The following is a 19,484-nucleotide window of genomic DNA, read 5'->3' on the forward strand; positions in this document are numbered from 1 at the left end:
AAATTTTATTTGTGTACTTTTTGCTTGTTGTTGCCTTTGCATTCCTCTTAATTTGTACTTGTGTGTATGTATTAATTGTAATCGTTTTATCCCGCTGTTAGCTAGTGGCTGTGATTAATTTGTTGTTCAGTGTTTTTCTTTGACCTTCAATGTACTGTCAGGGTAGAGAACTCTGCTGGCAGATTGCACCATCGTCAGCCCTTTTCTCATGTTTTGCTTAGTTACAACAAATGCGGATTTACAACTTTAGATGAAATGCATGGTTTCATAAGAAGGAAAACAGATGATAATTTTAGTATTTAGATGAAGAAGCAAAACAACCTTGAATAAAAGATGAATATTGATTTTTAAAAATTTGTTTACCAAGAATTACAGAATTGTGCCTAATTTGACTTAATTTCAGATTTGTTAATTATGTGTCTGATATAAATTAGCCACAAAGAGAACACACTTAAATTTTAAAATTTAAAGGACATGAACTTATTCAATTTCGTGCTTAAACACTAGTCATACAACTCTTGTTGTTTTGTTGATTTCCTAAAATTTTTATAGAAATTCAAATTTATGACAGTGTGGCTGTTCATATCTGCACTGAAAATTGAGGTGAGGTGGATAGATTTTCTAAAGCCATCATGATTCCCCACCTTCTTTTGTAATTCCTTCTTTAGTAATTCCTTCCTTATAGACAGAATATATTGCAATAAATTTAGTTTATGTTTTCTTGGTCATGATCATACTCAGGTGTACATTGCTGATGTGCACGCGTTCAATTCAACCAACATTTATTGAGTGCCTACTACATCCCAGGCACCAGACTGGCATACAGAAATGGATACACAGTCCCTGACCTCAACTAGTTGGCAGTAGTCTAGCAGGGAGACAGACACATAAACAGATAACTGTGATATAGTGCAGTTAGACTGGGATTGGATTTGGGGTGTTTCAGAAATTCTTTAGTCACACATTTTCAAACAGTCTTTTGGGTCACTTCCACAGATGGCTCATTTCCTCCATTATGTTTTGATCCATCCTAATTTCATCCTAGATTTTCAGTTTATCTTATTTTGCTCCTGTTTCTTCTTTGACCAGAAAATCTCCTTAAATACATTACATCCATTACCAAAGTACTGGTCTATATGTGGTCTATATGGTCTATATGGAAAGTCTATATGTGCAGAGGTACAAATGATCCTATCTATACTGATAAATGGAAAATGTGATTTGCCAAATAGTAGGCTCAGGATGATTCTCATTTATATATTGGGATCATTTATATATATATATAAAATCTCCAATATACTTGTATATGATTTGAACATATTTGGAAGAATATATGCCCATCTGTTAGCAATGGCTACTTTGGGGAAATGGGTGTTGGGGGGGGGGAGGCTTGAACGTTTTGTTTCATATAATTCTGTTCTATTTGATTTTTTTTAACTTAAAAAATTTCTTTAAATGTTTTGAAAAAATTAAAAATAGTAGTTAGTTCTTGGCTATGCAGACCAACAAACCCAAACTAAGTGGAACTAAATGTCCTCCTTTGACACTTCAATCTACTCTTCCCATGATAATCTCTCCCAACCTCTTGCCTAAGCTTTCCCATGAAGCAGGCTCTCTTAACACACTGGGCATATTCAATAATGTCTTAAGTTAACATGTATATGTTGAGTGTTTACTGTGTGCACTGGGAATCCACCAGAGAAGAGAATAGTTTCCCATTTCTATGGTGTTCCAGTCAAGTGGCACGTCCCCTGGCCTCCATCTGGTCTTGTTCTTGTCCTTCCCAGTCTTCTCTATGGGCTCTTTAAGGCCTACCTCCTCAAGGAAGGCTTCCTTTCCTTCTCCCTCCTCTGAATCTTATAATATTTAGTCTGTGTCTTTGGAAGATTCACACTACCTATACTATAAGTTCTACAAGAAGAGCAACAGATCATCTCCATCCTTGTACTTTCAGCCTTCGTTATTTGTCGTCTATTTATTGAGTACCTTGGGGACAGGGTGGAGAAGCTGGTATAGACTGTACCCTCCTGAAGTAGAGAAAAGAGATATGAAACATGTAACAATGTACATAACCCATTCATGAGTAGTGTGAATACTAAGAGAAGTAGATACTGTCATGAGGATATATACTAAGGAAATAGATGCTGAACTGAGGGTGGTGTTTGGAAAGGCTTCCTTGGGGAGATCCAGTTTAGTGGGGATTTGATGGATGAGATGAGGTCGTTTGGAGGCGGGCCCCGGGTGGGAAGAACTATGGTGCACAGTAGGAAGTTGAAGGTGGTGGGTGCGGATGAACCCTGGGAGTAAGAGGAGTAGGGTTAACAGGAGAGGCTGGAGAAGTAGGCAAGGGTTGGATTGTTCATGGCCTTGAATGCCCCCTTAAGGAGTTTGGGTTTCATTCTAAGGGGAGGGAAAGAATTGGAGGCTTTTAATTAGGGGAGGAATGGGATCATACTTGCCTTTAGAAAGGTCTCTCTGACTGATGAAGGGAATGGAATAGAAAGAGTCCAGGTGTTCCTAGCACAGTGCCTGCCTGACCAGTATGTACTCAAGTATTTGTGGACCAATTGTTCATAAAGTGAACGCCTTTCTATCAGGTTCACAATTTCCTTGATATCTCCTACATCTAACCGGCACTTTTTCCTGTGGTCTCTTCCTTATCAGCCTTCAAATAGCTCTAAATTTTTCCTCTTATTAAAAAAAAAAAAAGGAATAAAAGGGTTAAACATGCACTTCACAAAAGAGGCTATCCAAATAAAAAATGTACTTAGCTCTCCTCCAGGGCTCCTGAACATTTTCCTACTTTTGCTAACTTTTATACACTGGACAGATGCTCACTCTTTTACTTTGCATGTTTTAAAAAGACTTAAACTGGCACTTCACAAAAGAGGCTATCGAAGTTCCCAATACACAAGTTCAAAGGCAATCAACTTCATTTGGTAGAGATAAATAAACCACCACAGCACTTACCAGAATGGCAAAAATTAGAGTGACAACACTTAATGTTGTCAAAAATGTGGAACAACGGAGACTTTAATTTGCTGCTGGTGAGACAATAACTTTGTTCATCCTCTGTGGAAAACTGGCCACATCCTCTGAAAAGGAAAATACCTTTACTCCAGGACCCAGCAATTGCACCAAAACATACGTACAAGGAAATTCATGGCAGCATTATTCATAATAGCCCAAAATGTAAAACAATATTTTTATATGGCTAAATCAATTATGGTCTATTTATACCTTGGACTACTATACACCAATGAAAATAAATGAACCACAACTACACCAACTATGTAATGTAGAGCAAAAGAATCCAGACACAAAAGAATATGTACTGTGATTGCAATGACAAAAAGGTTAAACTAAGCAAGTTGATCTATTCTATGCCATTAGAAATCAGATAGTTGTTACCTTTGGGGTGTAAGGAGTGGGTAGAGTTTGGGAAAGAGCATGGACATGGGGTCCTCGGGGGTCTTCGGTATGTTCTATTTCTCTGCTAGGTAGTTGTTCCGCGAGTGTGTTCACTTTATGATAAATCATTGAGCTGTAGGCTTAGGATTCATGCACTTTTTGTATGTATAATAAAAAACTAAAAAAGAAAAAAGAAGATCACTCAAGATACCATCCCAAAGAAACCAAAAGTAATATCAAAGCTGTCTTCTTGGCTTTGCATCTGTGGTCAGAATAAACTGAGGCCAGCAGTGGTCAAGGATAACGTGGTCAGTGCTTTCTGAGGTGTTCTGATGTCATTTCCTTCCCCATACCCCCTTTCCCAGGGTTGCTGGGGGTGCTATTTAACAGGATCCTCAGTGCAAGGCAGTGGAATCTTTTTTTGAAGGAAGTTTTTAATTTAACCTTGGTTTTGGAGACCAAGTCTTTTCTGGCTTAGTTCTCCTAATGACTTTTACATCGTGCCCTTTGGTTAGTTATCTAACCCATTCACTTAGCCTTCCTGCAGGGCTCCTGAACATTTTCCTCCTTTAGCTTTCATACACTGGACAGACATTCCCTCTTTACTTTGCATGTTTTAACATTGTAGGCTGGGTGCAGTGGCTCACACCTGTAATCTCAGCACTTTGGGAGGCTGATGTGGGCTGGTCACAAGGTCAGGAGTTCGAGACCAGTCTGGCTAATATAGTGAAACCCCGTCTCTACTAAAAATACACAAATTAGCTGGGCATGGTGGCACATGCCTGTAGTTTCAGCTACTTGGGAGGCTAAAGCAAGATAATCGCTTGAACCTGGGAGGCAGAGGTTGCAGTGAGCGGAGATCGCGCCACTGTACTCTAGCCTGGCCGACAGAAAGAGACTCCATCTAAAAAAAAATGATAAAAAAATTTTAATTGTCACAAGATATATGATCTCATTTTGCAACTCAAAATATAATGAAAATATGTTTTCAAAAATCTTGGCTGTGCCATTCTGACTTAACTATGTGCCCCTGGGCAATGACAGTTTTGTCATACCTGAAAGACATATCCCCACCATTTGTATTAATAGTTTTACGCTCTTATCTCTGGATTAGTGCTTCTGCATAGAGTTAACTATTGGGCAAGTTAGCATAACCCTTTTGAACTTAATTTCCTAATCTATAATGAGGATAACAATAGTTCTCTCCTCTTATGGTTGTTGTGAGATTTAAACGAGGTAATATATGCAGAATGCCTGGCATAGCATAGTTGTTCAATAAATAGGACCTCTTTTTGTAAGCCCACAACGGCAGGAAGTACTGTTGCCTTGTACCTGCAGACCTCAAGTAAACAGAGCAAGACATGTTGTCTAAAGTGGTTATTTTGTAGAGAACACCTGGTGACCATTCTACCTGGTTCTGTTGGAAAAGTAGCTGTTTCCCTAAAGCCTCAGTCAGCTTCCAGGAAGGATCAGCCTGGTTTAGGGACAGACGCAAATAAAGCAAACAAGGCTACAAAATGTTTAATTTCTTACAAACTTAGGTGATTATATTGCTGACAGGGCCTGAGGAGTGAGTAGAGTACTCCATGTCTTAGAGAATCTTGTAAAATGCTTTAACAAATATATAAGAATCATATATAATTGGCACACACTTTGTTTGAATGCAAACACTGCTGTTAAAGTGGTGCTTAAAAACAGTTTGTTGGCCTTCTCTTCGTACAGGAGAAACATTTCTCTCGTTTACACTACTTACTTGCTTAGCAAACCCTTATTTATCCTATAATGCAAGCGTAATCTGTCCAACATGTCCAAATGCCCACGGATTCTGAATTAGTGGAGTCTGAATTAGCGGAATTTTAGGCAGTCTCTCATGGAGAACTACGAGCATTTGAAAACGACCCACTCCAACAGTTTCAAGAACACTCTATGAAAATTACCTCTTCCCTCCCTTTCCTATTTCTTCTTGTTGTGTTTCAGTTCTGGCATTCAAAGAAGACAGAGAAAAACAGACCCAAACGTATATTCTTAGGACATTTGAATATTTATTGAGAAGCCACAGTTTTCCACACTTCCATAACTGTAGGCTTTATATAAGGCAAAAGCAAGATGGATCCACTACTTTACATGGAAAGAAATAGCTCTGCAGCAAACCCCAGGGTTGTGCAGTTACAGATCAAAATGCAATGTACATGACAGATATAAAAAACAGTGTGGAACAAAATAATTTAAATTATGGTTACAATCTACTGAAGGAAATATCCACATCTTATTATAAACACATTTTTTAGTCTAGGGTTGTAATTTAAATATTCTTTTTTTTTTTTTTTTTTACATACACAGTTGAGACATAAAAGCAAAATAACATTTAAGAGGAGAAAACTTTGACAGAAGACAGTAGTTTTGAACTGTGTGCTTGATGTTAAGTCATGATAGGATTGCCCACTTGCCATGGCAATTAAGAGAATTAATCCATTGGTATGTAGCCATCCTTTTTGGGCTAATTATTTGAGTAAATGAAAGGGTGGGTTAACAAGGACACAAGGGGTTCATTTTTTAGTTTTAGGGGAACAGAAAGAATCAAAAGTTGATCGTTGGAGACTTGCCTTTTGTTTTTCAAAAAATAAAAATAAAAACACAAAGCAGATCTATGTGTTTTAATTAATTTATTTATGTACTCATTTAATTAACTGGCATCCACATACGTGAAACACAGTGAATGTACTTGGTATACTTGCCCTCACATCCATTTACCACCAATGCATACACAGTACATGAATGAAGCATCATTGATCTTTGCTGATAACAGGGACACGCCTAGTGGTAAGACTATGTATTCTCCATGAACAGTATTTAAAGAATGGTGCTCCATATTGCTTGTAAACATATAGACATGGACATCAGGAAATCAGTGGATATGAAGGTCATTTGCTAATCTTGGTACCACATAGCTAAAATGGCAGTTGTATTGATAAACATCTCATGGGCATGGTAGTTGACAGAAAATTCCCTAATGGGTTTAACTAACAGACTAAGGACATGCACTGATTACAGGACTCTGTCCCAGCGGACTCTAGGACCAAACGGTCTAATCGTCTTCTTCGTCTTCCTCATCGCTGTCCTTCATGCTAATCCCCTGCAGTCCCCCACCTTCGCTCACTGATGCTGTGGCTTCCTCCACAGTGAGACGGTTTCGGATTGTTTCATAGGTCTTGCTGTTTAAGGTGGAGTCCAGGACCCCTTGCAATCGGAAATCTCTGTAGGTTTTCTAAGGAGGGAAAAGATACAGTGATAAGAGAGATCTCATCTCCATGATGGGGATGGAGAAGGTAAAAGCAGGTGTGGGTGTGAGAACACTGACCTTCAGCTAAACATCACACTTTATGCATTGTCAAATAAAAAGCCACTGTGCTTAGATTTCACTTGTATTGAAAATTGAGATCCATTGAATGACAGAAAATGAGAAATAGTGACAGGATAAACTATATTAGATGAGACAAAGCAAAGAACATAAGCTTGTGTTTATTCAGTTCCATAAAGGGAAATGTTCCATAATTGTTTTGGTTCCTTTTGTGGACTGGTTCTTTCTCTTAGGTTAGTGTAATGTAATATGATAGACACAGGAAAGGGCTATAACATATAAATAATGGATTGAGCGATTATGGTATTTTGTGATTTCTGTTGCAGTCTGGTTTTAGTATTTTTGAGTCTTGTAACTGCATGAGCTGTACTGATATCCCTCTGTCTCATTCACAAGACAGACATATGTATGTTGGTATATGAAACCTATCACAGGCAGCAGCAATTATGAGAAAGATGGAGCGCTAATGCCTCATCAATATGTTGCAGGCATGTGACTCATTTCTTATCTCCTTGGGAAAGAACTGTATCTATTCCGTTCACAACTTTATGGTCTCAGGGAAGAAATTTGGCTCTTTTTCAAGAACAATGGCTTGGTATTACCGCATCACAAGTTCTTTCTTTGTTCCTTCAGGCGGTTTCTCTCAGATTTCCTTAGGTATCTCAAGGACTGTTTTTCTAGAAATCCTTCAGTGTTAATTGAATATGACCAGAATCATCTGGCTGTTGTCTACTTCATAATTTTTTTTTTTAAAAGGTCTCTCTCTAACTACAACTCTCCTCATCACACTGCATATCATTTCAGCTACTGATTCTGCTGTTTGTTTCTCCTATTGATATAGGAAACTTGCTAAAGGGGCAAGACAAGGAATGCTAACATACACCAACACCACTCCCATCATTATTTCTTTTTTCTTTTTCTTTTCCTTTTTTCTTTCTTTCTTTTTTTTTTTTTTGAGATGGAATCTTGCTCTGTAGCCCAGACTGGAGTGCAATGGCACCATCTTGGCTCACTGCAACCTCCGCCTCCCGGGTTCAAACAATTCTCCTGCCTCAGCCTCCTGAGTAGCTGGGATTATAGGCACCCGCCACCATGCCCAGCTAATTTTTGTGTTTTTAGTAGAGACGGGGTTTCACCATGTTGGCCAGAATGGTCTCGATCTCCTGACCTTGTGATCTGTCCACCTCAGCCTCCCAAAGTGCTGGGATTACAGGCGTGAGCCATCGCGCCCGGCCCATTATTTCTATTTTTAATAGTCCATCTAATGCAGTCATGATAGTAACAATCATAATGTCAACCCCTCTTGAAGGTCACATGTTGTAATGACTATAGAGTTAACGAGTGAACCCAGTTCAGCTTAGTGAAGTCCAATAACATAAAAGTAATCTGGTTTAGACATTAAATTACAAGGTTATCCTCAATCATGCATCAACCTGCAAGGCTTGCCGAGAAGAGGAAGCTAGACAGCTACCTGAACTGTGTTTTCACTTTGATGGGGACAGGTAAGAGACTGAGTAAATGTTAGGCATGGTGTGGACCAGATATCCAGACAATTAACTTAAATTTTTATACTTTTCAATCATTTGTTCTGTTGCCACTCAGAATAACATAATTGTTGCCAGAATATGATGGGGAAAATAAAGGTAAAAGCATTTGAGTATTCTCTTTTTTATTCAAACTCCATAGCAATGTGTATACCAACTAGACTCTCAATGCCTAAGTGCAGAGACCACATCTAGTCATTTTTGAATCCTCCATCTGGTAATATACAAGTAGAGGCTCACCTAATATTTATCCAATGTTGAATGAATAAATAAATGCTTGCTGAATAATGAATGAATGGATGAAGAAATGAAGTGGCTGTTGATGCAAGAAAGAAAACCAATTATCCTTGGAAATTTGCCCTGGAGGAGGAGGCCTCTGGGTGATGTTCTTGGTTTAAAGGTTGTGAATTCTGCTTCATAGCTCTGAGTTGTGGCATTAGTTAAGCGGAACCCACTTTTTGCTAAAGTGAAGGGGTTCCCTTGGCAGTGACATTTCTGTATCCCTTCTCTGTGGTTCATATCAAATTTTTTTTTTTTTTTTTGGCATAAGGCTAAGATTAAACCTCTCCTCTGACTTATATTTTTCCTTCGTAAAATATTGTTAATTTCCAATACCAATCTGGAAATAGAAATAATGGGAAGACAATTTTTAAGTATTAAAATTATATCTTCTTTTCACGTCTACCCAATAAGGGTCAAACAGAAAAATTTCCCAAAGTGTATTTATGCACAGAAAATGGAATTCAAGTGGTCAGGCGACCACTTGACTATTGAGCTGGTCCTAAGGAACTGAAATAAAAAAATGTGAAAAGGAGGCTGGGTCCATAGTCTGAGTGTATACATTCCTTTTTTAAGAGCTGTAATATACTGCTGTCTATAACTTTTCCCAGGCGGATGCTTTGTGAGATCAAATGCAGATAATAATAATTCTCCTTAATTACACACAACGGAACAGCAATTGGTTGTCCGTAAGCTCTGGGGTAAAGTGAAATGGTACTGATCCAAAAGAGACTAAGAAATGGGGTGGGGGTGGGGTGCCCAGGAGTGGGTGTTGCAGGGACTTTTGGTAAACTGTTAAGAAATAAGACATTCAGCTACGTTTATTGTTAAAATATTTTAAAGGACTTTGTGCTTTGAATGAGATTTTTGCATACGAATGTTTTAAAACCCTCTATGGTGAAGCATCAAATGGAAACTGAAATGATCAAAAATGTATTTACCCCCTTCTGTGATCTTATTATTTCATGTAAACCACTGAGATTTCACGCTGAAATAATTATCATTAGTCCAAGGCGCACACACAAGAACAAGGGAAAAAGCTACTTTCAGGGTATGTTATCTCACCTTTGCGATCCTTTACATTTGATTGTATACACACATTGTAAGAGGAACTACTTCAATTAACTATGAGAACAATATTGATTTGCATTCTGATAATGATCACAGGACATATTTAGAAATAGCTGGGGGTAAATATTTCTATTAAATTAATAGTGGCAAAATTTTATTTAATTAAACTATAAACGAAACTGGTAATGGATGTGATTAACATAATGGCACCAAAAGCCAGTTTTTGAAAGTCTAATGCAAAGACACGATGGCCTCCGCAGTACTTTTGCACGGCAAAAACAAAGTATTTTTCCTCTCTGGAAAATGATATCAAATTCATTTGTATTAAATTTCCCTCTGCTGTCTGAGTAACACGTTTATCATGCTTCACAAAACAATTGCATAGGTTTTTCTTGTATGAGATACTATTTTATATGTAAACTAATATTCTTTGTGTTAAGCAAGCTCTGCAGCTTGCCAATGAAATGTATTTCAGTAAGCTATTTGCAAAGAAGAAGAATTATTTTTTTCTTTTACCTTTACCATCCTAATTAGTGTTTTCAACTGATAAATGTGAAGCTGTAAGTCCATCCGGTCCGTCAACCAGGTGCAGATCACGTTCATGGAGCTGTTGTACCATTGCTGAAAAAAGAGACAATAAGTTCTCCAGCCAACACATCATGGAGCATTTATAGGGCAGAGAGAGAGCAGGCAATGTCTGAGTACCCCACTCTGTTCCAGGAGGAAACAAAATGGTTAAAGAGAATTTGAGAGCATAGAGATTAATGAACGTTAGTTTATACAAAATTACAAGGTACTGGATACTGGACCAATCTAAGAGAGACCAGTTTGGACTCTGAATCTAATTGAACTCTTCCACGACAGACATTTCTTATGTTTCAATTCGTAAAGACCATCTTTCACTCTTCTGATTTTCTTTTTTTTATTGGTCAATTTTACACCATTTAGGTTCAAGACACTAATTATTTCCTAATGTCACTGTCTTTGGTGCCAGAGAGATGAGGCTTCTCCACTGGATTAATTGATGTTGCTTGCCACTTACCATTTGAAAATTCCACATCCTGTCTGCTAAGTACAATACTGGAAATTGGGCTGACAGCCTTAGGAATTTAGGGGCAAGTTTATCTTCATTTACCTGATTGAGGAGTGCTGATAAAGACAATGAATGAAGATTTCTCTTTAAGGGCCAAACTGTACTCTGGGCAGCTTATGTGCCCTTACATTGGCTGTGCAATCTGTTTTAATCTTAACACCAAAAAATTATGGAAGATGAGAGAAAAAAAACCATCTACAAATGAGCTCATTTCAAGCTGTTGAAATCATACTTCCCCTTAAGGGGGTTAAATTTTGCTTCTTGTCTGTGAAAAATGCTTGAAGCTGTGTCACTTTAGACTGCCACCCCTGTGGTGCAGGAAGTCTCTGGTGCAGTATAATTTTGCAGTACTGCTCATATATTCATAAATCTCACTCGGAGACATATGAACAGTGTTATGAAGTGTCAGTATGAAAAAAAATCTAATCTTTTAAACTTCACCAGGTTTCATTACGCTCTGCCGCTTATACCAAACAATTTACAAATAAAATGAAAAGGTGTGGATGGACCTATATATTTATTTATAGGGGATCTATATGAACTGTGCACAGAAAAGATGCAAAAAAGAAAGATTGGTTAGAGAATTGAGATGATGCATACTCTCATGCTAACCAATACACACGCACATGCACGCGCGCACACACACACATCGCACACCAGTGGGGATTCGTAAAGCATAAATAAAAACATGTTTCTGATGGTAACTCCACCCTTTCTCACCTAAAGATCATCCAAAATCAGTTTATGCCTAACACTCACAGTTTTTCCGAAGCCTTGTTTCTGACTTAATTTCTTTTAAAAAAAATTAATTTAGGTTTTTACTTGCAAGGTAGAACTGCCAAGTTTCACCTTGCAAGAAACGACACAGTCTCAGCCATGGTGTACAGAAGCCCTCTTTGCAATCTTTCATTTCTAGGCTCCTTCCTCATCAGAGCCAATTGTGGCTCTCCTTGGAGCCCAGCCGCAGCAGAGACCACACTACCCCAATCGAGGCAGCACTGCAGCCTCACAGCCAACTTCTGCTCTTTTAAAGATCATGGAGGCGAAACTGTCAGTTTTAGGAACCTTCTGTCCCTCCCCAGGGAGCAGGAGGGGTAGGAAGTACTTTTTTTTTTTTTTTTTTTTTTTTGAGATTTGCAGTTCACTCCAGGGAGGCAGGGTGTTTGCTGGGGTCAAGCTGCTTCAGGCATGGACAGGTTTTCCCCTCTAGGGGTGAGAACATTTTACTGAAAAAAATTTTTTGGTAGTGGTTGTTGGGGGGTGTTTTTGGCACCTCCTGCCTTGGGATTCTGGAGCTTTTGCTGTTACTGCATCTGGGTTTGTTAAGAAGGGGCCCAGGGACAGGGTGATCACTGGGTCACTGGTATTCCTGCAGCCCTACCTCACTCCTGGCACCTGGGGGGCTCTCTTGTGCTAACCCAAGGCCTCAAATTCCACATTTACTAGCTGTAGCTGACATGTAATCTGGGGGGCTCAAAAGATCTATTTTGAGAACTATGATCAACCTCCCCTTACCCCCAGCCTCCTGGGACTGGAAGATGACCTTCGAGCAATCCTGGCACCCTCCTGGCCAAACCTACAATTCCAGGGCCTCATCGTGGGTACATCTCAGGGACACAAAAGAGGAGTGTGGCACTCTGGCTTCTAGGCAGAGGTGGCATTTTGCTTTGGCTGTGACAACAGGCAAACCGGCGCTGGCTTATATCACTGCCAGCAAGCCTTGTGCAACATGCCTTTTTCTCTTTGCTGAGAGACGTGCCACCTTTCAGGGAAAAAAAAAAAAAATAACACAACCCCCCGCCGCCCCTCCATTTTATGTAAGCAGTTCCCACTCTTGTAAATGGCTTCCGGATAGTAAAAAATAAAAATAAAAATAAAAAGGTAGGAGACTATCAACAATCTTGCTCGGCTGCCGAAAGGGTAGAGAGGTAGAAATTGCATACAGCAATGGCTCAGTGCATCACACGCAGCCTGCCACCCCAGGAGAACAAGAAAGCCCTGGAACATCCATGCTTTCCTTCCTGGATCTCACATCTAGCAAAAGAAGTGTAAAAAATGTATGATGCCCCATTGGCTACACATTTAAAGAGGCAAAAGGGAGTAAGTCACTCCTTTCCAAACCTTATGCTCAGGAGATGAAATTGGAGGCACTTTTGGATGCAGCACAGTGCTAACTTGGTTTTCCAGAAAGGCGCTTCAAGGCATTTGGATGTCGGAAAAAGCAGGAGGCATTGCCTTCTAGAACTTTAAAATGTTAGAGGTACAGGGGATCTTCCACATTATCTGTTGTAGAGGAGGAAACAAAGGCCCAGAGAGGTGAAGTGACTTGCCCGGTGTCACACAGTGAGTGCCTCCAGAAGCAGGAGCTCTCCACGATAGCCACTGCATTGAAAGAGCGGACTGTCTTCCATTCCTCCTCCGTAAGGGATGGAGTAGTGTGTTTGCTGGTCATGACAGCCGATCTTGCACATCTCTTCCCAACTCCGCATTTAGGGATATCACATTGATAGCTAGAAATAGGCCTTCGTGGGGATTTTATCATCATGGGAATTGGCAAATGCCACAAACCAGGGCTTTTTCCCTCCCAGAAAGCCAGTCATTAAACATTTATCAGCACAATCTTTGGTGTCTGGGTTGTTCTGCTCTTCCTCAAGGGGCTTACAGTGCTTATTAACTGGATTTGCTTTATTTGAGATGGATGGGAATGCAGCAGATTTGTTATGATTCTTCAAAAGAGGAAATTAATAAAATATTGTAAGTCCTCCCCATTTTGTTTAGTCCTTGGTTCAGATATGCCTTTTCCAGAGCTACCCTAACACCTGGGCACTAACTTTTCGGTAAAATATACTCTAAGTCTGTAGAGATAAGAACTGTGGGCTGACGACATGTACTAAGTATTTAAGTATAATTTCTACTCCTTTACTGCCTTCTCTTAATTCAAGTATATTAATTTGAAACTTGCTAAATAAAGCTACTTTAATCCTAAAAAACACCACTAAAGAAATAAAGCCCCCAACAGTGTGGGCTCCTTTAAAATATGCCCTCTGGGGAAAATTCTGTGAAGGTTTTGAACTTGTCACTCAAAAGGATGCCATCATAGACAACAAGGCTCTTGGAAAGGTGGGAACTTCTTCAATAGCTGAACTGGATCTGAAGGCTCTATTTAAAAGAAGCTGGAAGGCTGATCTAAAAATTTGCCACTTAATTCTTCTTTCTTTCTACAGTGTAGAGGTTAGGAGCACAGGCCCTAACATCCACCTGGGTTTGTGATCTTGGGCAAGTTACTTACATTCTTAAAGTCTCAGTTTCCTGATGAAAATGGGGACTAACTAGCCTTTTATAGGCTTTTTCTGATGGGTAAATGAAATCATGCTCACAAAGCACTCACAACAGCATTTGGCACATAAGGCCTCAATAAATGTTAGCTACCACTACTTCCACCACTGCAATCAACATCATCATCATCATCGTCAGCATCATCATCATCATCATTGTCTTTCTTCTCTTTTTTCTCTCCCTCTCTCAACCTAAAAGATCCCCCAAAACAAGGGAGAAAGCGGAACACATTACCAGGGAAAGTCATGTGGTGGTGAAGAAAATTATTCCCACTGGAATATTTCTGGAATTGTATGCATGCCTTATAGGACACACAAGTAGCTCCTTAACCGTGCAATTTTGTTGTAAAGTTGTTTTCTGGTAGATCATAACCCAAACTTTGGGTTCATAAAGCACATTTTAAACTATATTGACCTATATGTAAGTCTTGAATTAAAAAGATTCAGACACAGAATGAGTGATTTCTCAAACCCTGTAGAGTGAGTTACAGCTTCAGCCTACATTGGCCACTTATTAGCTGGGTAACCTCAAGGAAATTACTTAATTTTCTGACCCTCAGTCTCCTCTGGGAGTTAATACCAGTACTCTCTTCACGGGATTACTGTGAGCATTAAAAGAAATCATTTATGTGGGGTGCCTAGCAGAGTGAGTGTCACATAGCAAGGACTCAATAAAATTTACCCAGTTTGTTATTCCTCTCAGAAACATCATGGACATACTTTCTTTTTGTCTGTTTTTCTTTTTTTGAGACAGAGTCTCACTCTGTGTTCAGGCTGGAGTGCAGTGGCATGATCTTGGCTCACTGCAACCTCCGTCTCCCAGGTTCAAGTGATTCTCCTGCCTCAGCCTCCTGAGTAGCTGGGACTACAGGCACAAGCCACCAAGTCCAGCTAAGTTTTTGTATTTTTAGTAGAGATGGGGTTTTGCCACATTCACCAGGCTGGTCTCGAACCCCTGACCTCAGGTGATCTGCCCATTTTGGCCTCCCAGAGTGCTGGGATTACAGGTGTGAGCCACTGCACCCGGCCCATGGAAATACTCTCTTTTTTTTTTTTTTTTTTTGAGACAGAGTCTTGCTTAGTCGCCTAGGCTGGAGTGTAGTGGCGGGATCTTGGCTCATTGCAAGCTCCGCCTCCTGGGTTCACGCCATTCTCCTGCCTCAGCCTCCTCAGTAGCTGGGACTATAGGCACCCACCACCACACCCGGCTATTTTTGTTTTGTATTTTTAGTAGAGATGGGGTTTCACCATGTTAGCCAGGATGGTCTCGATCTCCTGACCTCATGATTCACCCAACTTGGCCTCCCAAAGTGCTGGGATTGCAGGCATAAACCACTGCGCCTAGCTGGACATATTTTCCATATGTGACAGAAAGACATTTGTTTTGATCCTCCCTTTCTAGTAGAAGCGTAGATCATTAATATACAGATACACTTGGGTCACCCATTCTGCCCTGCAAACATACTGACTTCGTGTAGAGAAATCCTTAAACATAAAATGTTTCTTCTTTAACATTCGGGTTCACTATGGCCAGCGTTAGGGTGAGGGAATAGGGCAGGGTTGTACAAGCGCAGGATCAGCTCCTGTCTTTAATTAAAATTTTGATATTTCAGTCATCATGGACTTTTTGCACTAATTTTGATTTTATAAAAATGTTGTATTAAAATGTTATTTATCTTCATTACTACATTTTTTTGGTTCTCCCTTAAATTTTGTGATCGAAAAGTTGCTCATTTACCTCTTCCTAGCCCTGCTCTTGGGTTCACTGTTCCCCTGGAAACTTTACCCCCTGGAAGGGATGTGGGCTTGAGAGACAAGATGAGTAATTAACACCTTATTGGACATTATAGGATTCACAGAAAATGGGCTTTCATTTAGCTCTGGATAATATATAGAGTGTTGCCACAATGACTGCTACTGCAGTTATGTCTTCTGTCATGATAGCCACCCTCATTTACATGAGTCTTAATTCCTGACCCCCAACATCTTGATGTTAATTTGATATCCTAAAAAGACATTACTGTTAATGGTACATTTGTTTTCAGAGCAAGCTACATATCACAGATGAGTAGCAGTGGAAACAAGGAGTAGTGGCTGCGAGGAGATGGAACCACTGACTGTATTTTCATACTCACTTGTCACAAGGGTAATTTATCCCTTTAACTTACACAAACCACTGTCAGACCAGACCATTCCATAGGACTTTAGAGTCTACTGTTTTTAGCAAAGTACTATTTTGTAAGGATTCCTAATACACACCCACATGCACTCACGTGCATGTACAATTCATAAAAATAGTTGCCTACTCATTGAACATGGAGTTCTTATAATGTTCAGGCACTGTACAAAATATACTACAAGCATTATATAGTTCAATCATTGAATTGAACTCAAGATGTTGACACTATTAACAGCCTTGCTCTGTAGATGAGAGGAAAGGGCATAGATAGGTTACATAAGCAGCCTATGGTCACACAACTAGTAAGTGGTGGGACAAGTTTTAAGTTTGTTATTTGCCACTAAATCTGTATAAGTTGTTTGCATTCAACTTGGTACTTTATAGAAGTAATGGATTGGTTACACAGAAACAGCTCTAGTCCTAGGTGTCCCTAGAGCAAATTCATTCAGCTCTGAAGTTCTCAAAGAAGTGTGTGGGTAGGACAATGCTGTTGAAAGTGTTTCTCTCAGAGCCTGAGCTTGGCATGGTGTTGAAAAGATTCTACATTTTATGAGCATAGGAAGTTGCTAAGCAGAGTGTGGGGACTCAGGGGCATCCCCATGGAAAACCACTCAACAGCCTTAAGAATTGATGGATGAGAGACAATCATTGCTGACTCTTAAGGGAAATGATTAGAAAAAGGTGAACGAGGCTGAAGGCTACTATTTCTTAACTAACATCAACACAATTTTTCTTCTCCCCTATCATTCTACCTCGTCTTCTTATTTTATTTTAGGTTGGTAACTCATCAATTGCTAGTGGGAGAAACTAGAAAAGTTGCCTTCATCACAATGATTGAATATTCCTAACAGTTTCAGAGATAGAAAAGCTATAACATTGATCAAAATTTCTGAAAAATTATATATCGTAGGCTTTAAAATTTTTAGCGAATAAGGGGAGCAAAATGGTAGAGCCTTTTCAGGTCAAGGGAAAAAATTGTCTCATGTGAAATTAAAAATGTCATCAGGAAGTACTAGAAGAGAAGAGTTTTAGGCAAAGTCACAAATCCAGTCAAAATAGTCTAATCCAAACTCAGTTCTTCCTGTGTTGCTTTTTTCTTCACAGGAAAATTTTACTGAAGTATAAAACACATACATACTGTAGTAAATCACTTTTAGCAACACACACACACATACATATACACACACACATACTCCCAACAAGATATGTTGCCCCATGCCTGTAAGCGAGGGAAATATTTAGCCCAATATCATAAAAATGAGCTCTTTAAAAAATAATAGTGTTTGGCCTAAGAACAAATAAACATACCATGCAGAAATGGTATGGTTCACACCTTCACACACCTTCTTTGATTGAAAACTTGTGACTCAGTCCAATATATCTCCATCCTGAGTGATAGTTGAAATTCACTAGGAACTGAGTTCTCTTCTTAGCTCATTTCTAAACATGTATTTCCTTTGAAAGTGGCATGTTCAAGCCATCTATATTAGGAAAGCAAAGCATTAAATGCCTGGGCAGTTCATGTCTAAATTCTAAACAGTGCTGTAGCTGAATCTTTACCATCATCCATAGTTTCACTTCACAGATGAGGAAACCGAGACCCAAAAGTAAAGTGGTCTAGCAGCTAGCAAGAGATGGAGCATCGATTTAAAATTCTGAAAGGCAGTGTAACCTGTGGCTAAGAAAATGCACTTGACTCAGACCACTTGTGTTTGGATCCTGACAAATTCCTAACACCACTGTGCTTCAGTTTTCTCATCTGGTAAGTGGAGATAATAATAAAACATACTTAGGATTAAATGAGTTATTTAGGTGCTGAGTGCTTATTACAGTGCCAGGCACATACTAAGTATTGGGTATTATTATCTGAGCCATGCTGTCCTACCCCACTTCCCAAATAAGAAATCACATCTCCTTAAGTGTGAGCTACTCAGGGTTGTACAAAACTTTCTGAGCAGCAGGCCAAACACAGTGGCTCATGCCTGTAATCCCAGCACTTTAAGAGGCTAAAAAGGGAGGATCACCTGAGGCCAGGAGTTTGAGACCAGCCTGAGCAACACAGTGAGACACCGTCTCTACAAAAAATTAAAAATTAGCCAAGTATGGTGGTGCGTGCCTGTAGTCCTAGCTACTCAGGAGGCCGAGGTGGGAGGATTGCTTGAGCCCAGGGGTTTGGGGTTCCAGTGCTATGATTGTGCCACTGTACTCCAGCCTGGGGAAAAGAGCAAAGCCCTGTCTCTGAGAAAACACACAAACAAGCAAACAAACCCCACCTTTCTGAGCAGCTTCTGTTTTTCTAAAAATGCCTGAACAAGCAGGTAATTTGGTAACTGTTTGGTAACCAACCGGTGTTTTTGAACTGAATGCTGGAGGATTTTTATATTTTCTCTGGAAAGTTTCCTTTCTCTAACCCAACACAGCCGCACCTCAGAGAGACTGGCACGGCATCTTGCCTAGAGGGGCTAATGAAATAACATTTTGTTTGTTGGCAAGGAGTCAAAAAGGAAGATAATACTTTGACCACACCCATGTGACTCAGTTCTTCATTTTGTTTTTGGTGACAAAGTGAACTATTATTTGTTAAGGGAAAAAACCCCTACAACCTATTTCAATTGCTATATTGAAATACTGTAATGAAATATTTTACGTTTGAAGCTTTCAATGTGTATTTCTTCCTTACAATTTGGGCAATTTAAGAACATGTGAAAAGCATCATTCAGGGTTTCTTTACACGTCCACCAAAGTCCCTGTAGCTTCGTTAGCCTAAGACAAAATTCCACAGCCCCCTGGGTCTCTCAGGTCTAATGATCACCAGGGATCTGGTTGTATTTGGTGTTCTAATCAAAGATTCACAGAGGGTCTGACAAAGAAACCCTGGCACGTTCAAGCCATCTATGCCAAGTGGGCAAAGCACTAAAGGACGGCACGCAGTTCATAGCAAGTTTCCAGATTTGTCAAAGCTCCCCACGGGCTGAAGAAATACTTTCTAAAAGGGCATTTCATCCACGTGCGTTCAAAAACCAGTATGCCGTTGAAAGATACAATCTTCTGCCTTACTTGCGTGTTGCTGGAATTCAGGATTTCATCCTTCAAAACAACTGCTCTTAGAAATGGGTATTTCCCAGTCACAGCTTCAGGACGCGCAGCTAACAGCACAAAGCTATAATCAGACACCAAAGCTATAATCAGACACCGAAACTCTAAACAGACACCA

At 39.7% G+C, this 19,484-nt stretch overlaps 1 protein-coding gene across 13 annotated transcripts in view; it reads right to left on the reverse strand.

The window, feature by feature from the left end:
* Nucleotides 1-5,433: 5,433 nt before the first annotated feature.
* Nucleotides 5,434-19,484, reverse strand: part of CADPS (calcium dependent secretion activator) — a 483,498-nt gene continuing 469,447 nt past the window's right edge. For all 13 annotated transcript variants that reach the window (XM_015130515.3, XM_077993272.1, XM_077993270.1 and 10 more), the window contains 2 exons: nucleotides 10,180-10,284; nucleotides 5,434-6,676 (listed from right to left, as the gene is read on the reverse strand). In XM_015130515.3, coding sequence (XP_014986001.1) covers nucleotides 6,497-6,676; nucleotides 10,180-10,284 — 285 coding nt within the window. In that variant the 3' untranslated portion in view covers nucleotides 5,434-6,496. The remainder of the gene's footprint in view (nucleotides 6,677-10,179; nucleotides 10,285-19,484) is intronic.

Source organism: Macaca mulatta, chromosome 2 (assembly GCF_049350105.2).
Source record: "Macaca mulatta isolate MMU2019108-1 chromosome 2, T2T-MMU8v2.0, whole genome shotgun sequence".
Taxonomy (NCBI): Eukaryota; Metazoa; Chordata; class Mammalia; order Primates; family Cercopithecidae; genus Macaca; species Macaca mulatta.